The sequence below is a fragment of the Labrus bergylta genome, chromosome 5 (assembly GCF_963930695.1).
Source record: "Labrus bergylta chromosome 5, fLabBer1.1, whole genome shotgun sequence".
Classification (NCBI taxonomy): Eukaryota; Metazoa; Chordata; class Actinopteri; order Labriformes; family Labridae; genus Labrus; species Labrus bergylta.
Window position 1 is genome coordinate 5,084,486 of NC_089199.1, and position 12,211 is coordinate 5,096,696.

The 12,211-nt window shown below is 39.5% G+C and overlaps 1 protein-coding gene across 1 annotated transcript; it reads left to right on the forward strand.

Annotated features, from left to right (window-relative positions):
* Positions 1-1,052: 1,052 nt before the first annotated feature.
* On the forward strand, positions 1,053-11,608 carry dcaf12 (DDB1 and CUL4 associated factor 12). The gene is made up of 9 exons (XM_020629429.3): positions 1,053-1,487; positions 3,557-3,847; positions 4,825-5,103; positions 5,931-5,991; positions 6,112-6,305; positions 7,775-7,840; positions 8,905-9,067; positions 9,245-9,423; positions 9,580-11,608. The coding sequence occupies exons 1-9, from the start codon at positions 1,428-1,430 to the stop codon at positions 9,736-9,738; spliced, it is 1,452 nt and encodes a 483-aa protein (XP_020485085.1). The 5' UTR covers positions 1,053-1,427; the 3' UTR covers positions 9,739-11,608.
* Positions 11,609-12,211: the final 603 nt, after the last annotated feature.

Consider the following 12,211-nt stretch of genomic DNA (forward strand, 5'->3'; position numbering starts at 1 on the left):
GCATAATTGAACATGACTCTAATGAACATTGGAATATCTTGATGGTGTGATTAAAGGTGGGTGGGTGGGTGGGTCTCCCCCCCCCCCCCCCCCCCCCAAGCTCATAAACTGTGATTTTCAAAATGTTCAATTTTCCTTGGAATTATTTGGAAAATGAACATGATTAAATGTGCACATCTTTTCAGTGGTGAGACTATTGAAAGTTGCTGGTGTTCCTTATTTAGTTACAGAAGCTGGTAAGGAAGTACAACTCTCTGGCTTATTGTTGTCTCTCTTGTGTAGTTTATTCATTTTTATTCTTTCTGTTCTGCAGACAAGGCATGAACAATACAGATGATTCTCCATCCAGGTATTGTGAGTCGCAACTGGAAGCGTCCACCTCTGTTGCCCGGTCAGCTGATAAAAAGACAATTATGCATCAGAATAGAGGTCATATTTGGTCAGCCTGTGCTAACCATGGATAAATAACAGGTGATCACAGTCACAATTTACATCTGTAGCAAACCTTAAGATAATGGCTTACAAAATGTCATCTGTGTGATATGTCAACCATGAGTTTGCGCTAATGCAAATAGTCACTAGCTTACCATAAGCCAAGCAAGACAACTTTCTGGGAAAAATTTATGAAATTAAATTGAAGCTTAATACATTTCATCTTTGAAATTGTTCAGGTTGACTTGAACTCTTCAGTGTTCAAAGAAACTATAATACAAATATGAAGGAATATGACAGACAGAACCCCTGCATAGTATTTGTATTTTATTACTAGAATTATTTTTGTGAAGTGTTACAGATAAAATATAATACATGACATTTTGATGAAATCGAAACTCGCCATTTTCATAGTCTTAGATTCTATTGTATGATTATAAAGCCGTCAAATTAAAACGTACGATGTTTAAACTTGTTTTAAAATATAAATCAGGTTTTTTTTTTATATGACCATCAAAGTTTACAACAATCTGAAACATAATAGAAGTTGATGAAAAACAGCAGGAGGTCAGAATAATCTAAAAATCTTACGCAGCTGACGTGAACGAGCACGCATGACGCTCGCGTTCACGTACGACCTTGTTTTTGTTGATGTTTAACGTGAGTGCGGCTGCGCGTTGCTCAATGCTTTCGCCGTTGCTGACGCGACTTGGTTGGTAAAAAAAGAGAGTTCACCGTCTGGCTGTTGCTAGCGAGTCTATCGAAACTGAATACATTGTACGACCCCAGGCGGGCATTGTTAAGGAGCCAAGGATAATTCAGCGACTATCTCTACCAGCGACAAACCAACCTCTCCCGTATGTGATCGCCCTTCCTCCTCGTCGGACGCTGCCAGCGAGGGCCAAGGAACAAAATAGCATATCGCCATTATATGATCCAGTGTCCAGAGTCACTTTTACCCTCCATGTGGGTGAGGGAACTGTGTGTATCAGATTATGGCGAGAAAAACAGTTAGCAGGAAAAGGAAGGCAGGAGAGCCCAAGGACCAACAACAGGTAGGCGGAAACCGGTGCGGATCAATTAAAGCTAACGCTAGCCACTTAGCATGCTATCTAGCAGTGGGCTAGCCAGGTTTCGCAGATACAGGCCAAGCCTGTTGCAATATATGTATGCATTAAACAAAATTAACAACGACGACGTTTCTAGATATGGGAATTGTGGTGCAATGTAAATAACGATACTGCGTGTTTCTGTTTGAACGTCAGCAGCCGCTGATTTTAGCATGGCGATCGCCAACGGCAGGTCGTTACGACAGCTAGCCACGACGAGCGAAGACCTTGTTGTTGTGGCTGTAATTTGATTATTATCACGATATAATGATTAAAGTATGATGGTTAACTGGAGTCGTCACTAGACGCCTCTAGGTCGTCATAGAAAAACCTTAAATAATCGTTTAAAATGATGTTTACATGATAATAATTGGAGTAGATGATGTCTGCTCCTGCTTTGCTGTGTTTATTATTATCAGTCATTTAACCTACAAACAGGCTGACCAAGACAATCCTCTTATGTGTGAACATGAACTCTCATAAGATCATTGCACGTAGGTGGCATCATTTCTAACAACTTTTGTGAGATTATGAGTAAACGTGAACAATGTCGTGTCTTACCTCGTGTTTGTAGGACTACCACAGAGAAAGAACAACATTTAGACTTTCAAAATCACATGAAATAAACAGAAACACTGAACATTAATTTCACTCAATTAATTTCTACAGATCAATTAATTAGACATTTTAAAAATCTTTTCCTCTAACACAGAATTGTCCAATATTGTTTAATGTATAAGTAGGTCAGAGTCAATTTATAATCAATATTTGTTGTCATTTTGGAAATATATTCAGATGCTTCTTTTAGCTTGTTTGCCAGTAATCAAAGTAAGAATAACAAACATCTAATAGCATTATGATGCATCTGATGCCACTAGTGAGTACAACTGTCAGAAGGTTATTCTTGGACCCCTGAAAGTGTCCAGGCTTGAAGCGAGATGATGATAATAATAATTTCTTCACTTGACAACAGTATTCATTGTTCTGCCAGCTGCTTTATTTTGTGGCTTACTTGATAATAATTTCACCATTGTGATAAATTGCAGTATTTTTGCAATACTTTTTGCTTTTGGTGGCCAGTGTGTGGAAGTCCATACATCCACTACATACACAGCTCCATTGAGACAGTATTCTTGAATAGACGTGAATGTTGGACAGTAAAGTCCACCCTGAAGAATTCCCAGGCTGGATGCTACACTACCAAGCAGGCAGACGCATATCACCATGGAGAAAGATGCAGGTTCAGAAAGCACTGGTGAGCTAATTAGACCCATGGAAGATCAGGATGACCGGAAACGTTGCTGGAGGGCTTGTCTGAGGAGGACCAAATTAATGAACGACAATTAACTTGAACATTATTTTTGAATGAGCACTGTCACAACTCTGGTTGTCCATTGGGAATCGGGTTAGATTAGGTATCTCAAAAAATATTTTGACTGGAAATATTAATAGCTATGTGGGTGCGTGGTTTTTATTTTTATTTATTTGTTTTTTTTTCTGACCAGGCTGCGATTGTTATGAGTTCAACCAATAAGTGTTAAGTCTATATATGTATTTTTCATCTCCGCGATAGAAACCTAATAATACTAGCCTCGCAAGATGTGTGTTATACTTAATTCCTGTAATAAACCAACCTAATGTAGTGTCAGGGGCTTTGCAGTTGTGTATTATTGCTCAATTACTCATGATCCACTTGGGCTCTTAAATCTGTGTCATTGAGCTACAAAGATGTGTCAACAGTATTCTGGGAGATGAGTGGCTTGGTACAATTTTTTGTACTGAATTAGAGATTAATCAAACAAATTATTGTTATTGGATTATGATAGTAACTTTAATCTTTACTCATTTGATCTGTACATTGGTTTGATTTATTATTGCAATAAAGGTCCAACCCTACTGTGAGTAAAATATTTATTGTATTTGTATTTTGTAATCTTTTGGTCTCGACAAAAAAAAATTATCCTCCCATAGAAAATCTTAGGGATATTAACCCTTTTTTAAATCTTTTTCTTTAGCTGGGCTGGAGTCAGACACCAAACAAGCGGAGCCGTGTTTCTTCTTCTTCACGTCATGCTCAGCAGTGGTGGTGCAGTCGGCACTCCGTGGTATGTGCCCTTCGGGGACGGGAGTTCAGACCTCAACAGCAGCATGAGGTGCGGCTTCAGCGAAGCCTTCGGGGCTTTGCAGCGGGGAGGCTCCCTGGAATCCTGAAGGAGAGGGAGTTTTCTCTGGGGAGACTCAACAAGGTGTTTGCTTCACAGTGGCTCAATCACAGGCAGGTGGTGTGTGGGACCAAATGCAACACGGTAAGATGCTATTATTTTATTTTTTATAATGCCAGCACATGGTAAATATCATGTAATTACTAAGTTTATGTGCATCAACACAATTTTAGTATAAATAGAAAATTATATTTTAGTTTCTTACACTCAATAACTGGGTTGTGTGCCAAAAGGTTGATCTCAAACTAAACCTAATGCCAGTAACAGAAGAATAAGCTGTCATGTTTTCAAATTGTTTTGTTTGTTGATTCAGTGATGCGTCACCTGGATCAGCAGGGTTCCCGATACGTAAAAGAGCTTGATGTTTGTCCTAGCTGTCCTTTCCGGTTCTGTAGGATACTTAACAACCTTCTGTAGCCTGAGAGCTCAACCACTGTAGTTTAGCTAGTAGGAGTGCAAACTCCACAAAGCGAGAACAGACGAGACTGAAAGAGTGAAACAGCAGCACAGAAACTGCACGTTGTCAACTTCGTTAACACAATAGAAATCATAACCCAGTTCTCTCAGGGAGACCTCTGAAATCAGACTGTGTATTTTATACAGGTGCCACTATAATCCGGATTTTACGGTAGATGTTTGATTTTTAAGGCAGAAAAGTCAGAATTTGTCAGTTTGTAAACACAACATTCATAGGCTGGCCCTTCCTCCCCGGGTCTCAGACATCAGAAACTTTTTTTTTTTTTTTCTTACGTCTCCTAACAATCAAGTTTCACACCTGTGCAATATCATCTCTTGGGGGCTAAACACCCACTTCCCAAAGGAGTACATTTTCAGAGCACATCGCTCCAGTAAGATCAGGTAGCGGGCTCTGTAAAGAAGAAGACACGGCTACATACTTTTAGTGGGTCACCTGTGATGATGTCAACTTGTGTTTACGAGGACCAATTTAAACATTAAAGCAATATCCATCATATTCACTCTTCTAAATAACAGATATTTTTTTTGTTTTGACTCCTGAACTCGTTAGGCTAACCTCTTGTCTTTACTTTGTTTACTTGCAGCTTTTTGTAGCTGATGTCCTGACGGGGCAGATAACACGCATTCCGATGCTGAAGGACAGGGAGTGCCAGGGTGGAGGGTCTGGGGTGGGGGGCACAGTGGTGGCAGGGAGGAATTACAACCCAACAGCAGGCTCTCGTTCCCGGCTGGACCAGCAGGGCTGTGGGATTCACGCTATTGAGCTCAACCCCTCAAGAACGCTGCTAGCCACGGGAGGCGACAACCCCAACAGCCTGGCTATCTACCAGCTGCCTACACTGGACCCTGTTTGTGTTGGAGATGTAAGTGGGTTAGATCATTTTGTCTTCAATGAAACTAGCCCCGTTTAGACCGCCGTTTCAAGCCGCAATATTTATGTGTGCAGCGCTGTGTGCGTGCATGTCTGACTTTATGTGTATGTGGAGCAACGAAACACCAATTTTACGCTGCAGCTGAATCGATATGAAAGTACAAAGACTTTAGAATGGCTAAGCTTTGTTACAACACTGTTATGAAAAAAAAAGCAGCCTGAAAAGGGCGAATGAGTGATGGCTTATGGGTGATTATACAGTCTTGCCCCACAGTTATTCAGTTAGCCCTGATTTTTGAGTGTGTTCTGCCATTTCAGTTGGTTTGTGGCTCCAACAGCAGAAGAGCTCGAGAGACTTACTGGTTGTTCCAAGAGGGAAATATTTCAGGATGATGAATCCCAATAAAATGTCTTTGACTTTATTTGAAGAGCTGCAGATTGTCAAATTTAACAAGTCAGTTAAATCTCCATGACGAGCTCATAAAGCACTTGTAAAAGTGACCGCAATGGTTACAAGTGTAGATAAGAGTTATGCAAATGTATTTAAATGCTGAAATGCCTCTATTAGTCTAGGAATCTGGCTACCTCAGTTGTATTTAGAAGGTAATGCTAATAGAGCCATATTTTTATGCTAACAGTAAAGAAAATTTCCAATCAAGACAAAGAGTAGACCACATAGCCTACAGCCAGAGAAGAGTGAATTACTGTTGTTTTATAGCTGTGATTATTTTATTTGTGCTATGTTCAACTTAATTAGAGTAAATAGAGAAGTGTAAAACAAGTTGTTTTGATTTTAAATGTTATCTATTTGTTTTTCAGGATGGTCACAACGACTGGATCTTCTCCATAGCATGGATCAGTGATAACATGGCGGTGTCTGGTGAGTTGTTTGTGTGAGCTAAGCTGTTTAAATGTTTTATTCTGTTAAGTTTTTGTTTTTGTATGCAGTTAGCATAAGAACTCTTTAATCAGGGCATGTCTCTTGTGTTGATATTTCTAGGTTCCAGGGATGGTTCGATGGGCCTTTGGGAAGTGACAGAGGATGTCATGAGCCAGGCAGAGCGCAGTCAGAATGAAGAGACTGTACCCTCCTACGCCCACATCTCCCACCGCGCCCTCAAGGACATCCCAAAGGAGTACACCAACCCTTACAACTGTAAAGTCCGTGCTTTGGCCTTCAACAACAACCATAAAGTAAGGCTCATCCTAATGCATGTGCTAGTTTTCAGTGAAACGTTTCCCAGGAACTTAACATCTCTCCAATCAATCCTAAAATTGAATGTGGAGCCGAATCCTCGACCAAAGCACGTTTAGGGCCTCTGGGCATTTGTTTGGCATTTGAGTGTTGTTTCAAATGTTTATATCTTTGTTTCCTGTCTTAATTGTTGTGCCGCAAACGGAGCCGCTGTGAAGCAAGGCAAATTTCAGACTATGTCTGACAATAAAGTATTATCTATCTATCTCTCTATGTCATTATCTAATTGGAAATTTACACATGTGGTTTATGATGAAGAACATGCAAGGGTGGTAGTAACTTTGCTTTTCCGCTTAATCAAGGTTCAGTAATACTCTTCATTTATTGTCTGTGCAGTGAGCTGTGTGCTACACACACCAAGTTAAACGGAATCACAGTGCAGGGATGTTAACACATTAATGAGTTAGCAACATATGCTAATTAAGATTTCCAAATATTTCTTTAATCCATCTTTTGGGAACAGAGCAGTGTTTGGAATTGGAAACATGTACTGAGCTTACGGGTGGGTGAGGGGGCGCATGACACATTTTACCAAGGGGAGGGACAAAATATCAGTAAGAAAATATCAGACTCATCTTGAGAAAGTTAGGATTACTATTGAGATCATGATTATCTTACATCTGCATCACATACAGTTAACCAACTGAAACACTTAAACACTAAAGCATTCTGAACAAACATACATAAAAATACAAGTGTATAAAAAAGATGACATGTAATAATGAATTAAAGGGTATAGAAAATAAAAAAATGAATGAACTGATATTAACTAATAAGTTCACGCTGGTCGCTCCTCTCGTCTGTCTGAGAGCAGTCGAGTCAAACACCACTCTTCGCTCGTAAAAATCTTTGAATCGCAATGCATGATGGTATATATTGCTCTGACAGTGACCATCAGCTGTACACTACTTTTCAAAATGCATTGTGGGATTCAATGAGTGGACTATATAGGGTATGATCATGCTCATTCAGAATTCGGACAGCACTACAAAATGCTGATTCACTATGGTGCACTGTTTAGGGAATAGGGAGTGATTTCGGACTCATCCACTGCCTATTTCATTGACAACTAAAATAAAATACACGTGTTATGTTCTACAAACTAGGGCGAGGCACGAGACTCAAACTGGTGGACTGTGAAACTGACACTAAACAGCGGTGAATAAATCCATTAATCCTGCACTTTGCCTTTTTAGGGGCGATTTGTATACTTCAGTGAATCAGATATCGAGACGTATCATTATATAATTATCTTGCCGTATATTGATAATCACTGAAACGCTGCATCGTGATTTTATCGGAGCTACCCTTCGATTCCCTCTCCTTCATTTTTACCACGACAAAATGGACTTGAATGTGGTTAGAAAATTCTTGCAGCAAACTGATGAGCATGTTTTAACTTTTCCAGGAATTGGGTGCTGTGTCCCTGGATGGCTATTTCCACCTCTGGAAAGCTGAGCACAACTTGTGCAAGGTAATACATGGTTTGATACATAATAATTCTGCAAAATCCAGTGTAGATGTGTGTGAAAGTTAGATGTGTCCTATAAAATGCCGACAAATCCCTCTATATTGGGTGGACCAATATATCAGTATAAAATGCTGACAAACATGCCATCATTACAGAGAGTGCAGCCACCACCATCACGCACTGCATGCGACCTGAAATGTTTGAAAACTCGCCTCTATTCATTGTGAAGTGCAAGCTGTGGGGTACATAGCCACACAGACCAAACTGACAGCGACACTCTTTTCTCCCTCATGAGGTCAAAATCATGCATTCAAAGAAAACTGTGGCATATTGTTGAGCAGATAAACTGTATGGAGTGCTGGACTGATTGAAAAGACTCCTCAGTTAAAGTTAAGAAGTGACCAGTGAAGGTGGGCAGTACGACCTGCGGGCTGTCTGTACTTTACAACATTCATCGTAGGTTGAGAGCTCAACTACCATACTGTAGCTAGCCAAAGGTATTAGTTCAGTGAAAGAGATAGTTCTGTTATTTAGGAGTGGGCTTTTATGAGGCGCTTTTCAATAGTGAGTGTCAAACATACAGGAGATGCAGGTCAGCTCTGCCCCTTTATTGAGAAACCAGCTGAAATACCAGCTCGGAAGTTAGGCTAAAGGCCTTTGGTACCTATGACTTCAGCTATTTTAAAGTTTAAAAAAATCAATGATCATGTAAGGGTATACTATATTCAGATTTTTTCAGCACTCGACATCACTGTCGGCAAGCTGCTTAGTTTACAAACATGTATAGGAGAGAATGAGCAAAGAGATGAGATGTACTGCTTTGTTCACAGGAGTCGCAAACATCAACACAAAAATATAAAAGCTCCTCACAGTAGCGTTAGATATAAAAAGAAAATATTTTTTATCAAGTATTCCAATTGTTTTCTTACACATGTTGATTCAAACTTCAAAGTGCGTCTGAGAGCCATGGTCACTCATTTGTGTCAACAACACAAAGAAAGAATGTTTTCTTAAAGGCTAAAATCCTCATTAGTTCCTATTTAAAATGTGATGTTTATTCCCTCCAGATACTGTCCACCAAGCTGCCTCACTGCAAAGAGAATGTGTGTCTGGCGTATGGACAGGACTGGTCGGTGTACGCTGTGGGTTCTCAGGCTCATGTCTCCTTTCTGGATCCACGGCAGCCGACACACAGCATCAAGTCGGTCAATTCCAGAGAGAGAGGAAGCGGTAAATGTTCTGCACACTTGTAAAAACACACTTTAAGCCCACCATTTAGAAGTGTAGACCTTTCTTAATGCTTAATAAGCCAAACATTAAAAGCATGACTACTTTAAAAGCATGACAGTTACATTCTTACTTTGGAGTGGCTGTGCATTGAAGACCTCTGGCTCTGTGTCTGTGCAGGGATCCGTTCAGTGAGTTTTTATGAGCACATTGTGACAGTGGGCACCGGCCAAGGCTCTCTTCTCTTCTACGACATCCGGGCCCAGAGATTCCTGGAGAACCCATTAAATCCAGCCGGGGGGTACAGGAAGTGCCCAGGAGATGGCATTCTTAAGCTCACTACAGGAAAAGGGTGGCTGGTATGTGTTTTTTTTATTTTTTTAAACTTCTTTTCCAACCAATGTAATAAAATGGATTTAACCTTGACACAGATAATTGTCTTTCTAGATACATTTTTATTTTTACTGGACATTTTCTCTCCTCACCAATAATCTCCTTCTCTGTTTTTCTCTCAGAATCATGATGAGACGTGGCGGAGTTACTTCTCAGACATTCATTCTTTCCCCAACGCCGTGTACACCCACTGCTATGACGACTCCGGCACCAAGCTGTTTGTTGCAGGTGGACCACTCTGCTCGGGCCTGCACGGCAACTACGCAGGACTGTGGAGCTAGCCTCTTGGTCTCCTCCATCACTGCACCGTGTCCATATTTTTACAAAACCAGTCCCTCCATCCCTCTCTTTCTTCACGTCTGCTGACATCACTGTCTTAGGTATTCCTCTTGCTCATTGAAATATCACTCAAGTTTTGCTTACACATAGACTCAGGAGCATGATCTTAGACCCACTGGATCACAGCTTTGTATATTGTTGTTGTGTATCTTTGTGTCCACCATCACACTTTCCTCTTCTTCTGCAGTTATTCCTTTGCTCCTTTAAACTCAGCTATTCAGTTTTATATGAATATGTACAAAGAATTCAATAAAAATGTTCTCCAGAGCTGCAAAATCTGCCACTTAGGAACTCAGAAGAGTTTTAAGATACATTAGGAATAAAGTAAAACATGTTCCAATCATTTAAAACATTTACATCTGACCCGCAGGGATTAGGCTTTGGTCTTTTGCTGGTTTGTTTTTATATGTAAGGATAGAGTTAAATGCTGCTTCCTCTGTGATATCTGACAGTGTCTATGTGGAAAATACCGGTGGAGTTTTTTTTTCCTCCCCAAAAGTTCCTTTTCTTTATCTCACTGAAATGGACAAGTAAAAGAGAGGGAGATGGACTGAGGGGAAGATCCGTTCTGAAGGACTGACGCAGAGTGCAGTTTGTTGTTAGAGAATATTTACTGGTTGGACAGCTCGCCCTGTCCTGCAACAATCACAAAGAACTTCTCTCGTCTCCTGTCGGAAGTAAAATGAAGAAGCCAATCAATATGGGACTTTGTGTTCAGAGTTTTCTCCTCAAACGATGTAGAGGAAAAATGCTAAATGCGGTGTTGTTGTTCTGAATTAATCCCCCCAAAAAAGCTTATTTTATTTTTGACTCTGTGTGATTTGACAGGTATACCCCTGCTATTCTAGGAAACTTTATTCGTATTTATTTTCCCCTTTCTCTGTCCCTTTTATTTAGTCAATCAGGGGTTTTCATATCTGCTTCTTTTGGTTGTACTGTTATACTTTTGTTTGTGTTCCTTTTCTCTTCACACATTTGGCCAATTGGTGATGTTCAACTCTGGTCTGTAAGCGTACTGTTGTTACTAGAGAATTGACCCTAAGGTTTAAAGTTTTGGTAGCAAGTTAAGCATCATATATATGACTATTCAAAGATACAGTAGCCTTTAATTTCTGGGTTCAATCTCCCCTAACTTTAATGATTCTCTGACTCCTCCACAGGAACTAGGGAATAGACCTTTAGTGTCTCACTTGAAGTTTTTCAGCCATCCAGTCAGAATGATGCGAAAGGAGAACTAATGAGAATTCCCAACTCAACCCTGATATTAGATGCTTCAGGAACACACATATTTCATAGATGGAAGAACTTTGTTTTGTTTTCTCTTCTTGTGTATCAAGCAGTGAGGGATGCTGCACCTCTCCTGGTTTGGTAGAGGCAGGGTAGGCTTAGTTACATTTTTGCCTTCCTAAAAGTCTTTCTGTGAAAGACTGCCACGAGTATCATAGTTTTCCTTTTCTACATGGAAATTTTGTCCAGTTTTCATGGTAATGACAGATTGAAAAGAGAAACCCCAATTAAGAACACAAATTTAACAAACAACCAACACTTTGAAAGTGTATTTTATATAAATATGTGTATATGTATGTGTAAAATACATAGGGACAGTTGCATACATTTTTATGTATATGTCTGAGGAAGTGTGTGGATCGATCTGTATACTTGGTGATGCCCTGTTTTTTTTATACATGCCTCATGAATGTTTTTACAAATGACTGAATTTGAGGATATTGTAAAATACAAACATCTGCAAAAAAAACAAGCTATTAAATCTTTAAAAAGAGTAAATAAAAATAAAATGTATATTGATGTAAAGTTTTTTTCAAACTTTGTCTTAATTTTTACAACTCACAAACAAATTTAACTCGAATCAAATAGGATACTATAGAGCCATAGTAATATCCAAGCACATAGGCGATGTCATGAAATTAAAGTTTAATAAACACTCGTTAATTATTCTGTATTTCGATTATGTACATGTAGAAATGCTTTAGACGAGTGAAGTACCCATTAAATAGACTGAAGTATTCTGCCCTACAAAGGCAAAAGACCTTAACTCTCCAGAGTGTAGAATTGAGAAAAATTACTTTAAAGTCTTTTTGTTGTCCAGCTAAATGAGTTGCAGGCAGAATATTGGAAATGTGGCAATTCTTTGTCTTTTTAATGAGGTTATTAATGTTCATAAAAGTCTTTAGCTCAAACATGACCTTTGACCCTCATTTGGAAGTTAAGGTACTCTGCCTTTGCATTGCCTGTATAATAATAACGAGGTCATGCCAAGGCAAAAGGCATTAACTTCCATTTGATACTGTATTTCACTTGGTTGTATTGTTAAAATAACACAACCAAACACTATTTCTTGGCTATACTTTAGTCAAGCTGCTGTGTGTCAGAAGTGCTTGATGACAGATATTAAAA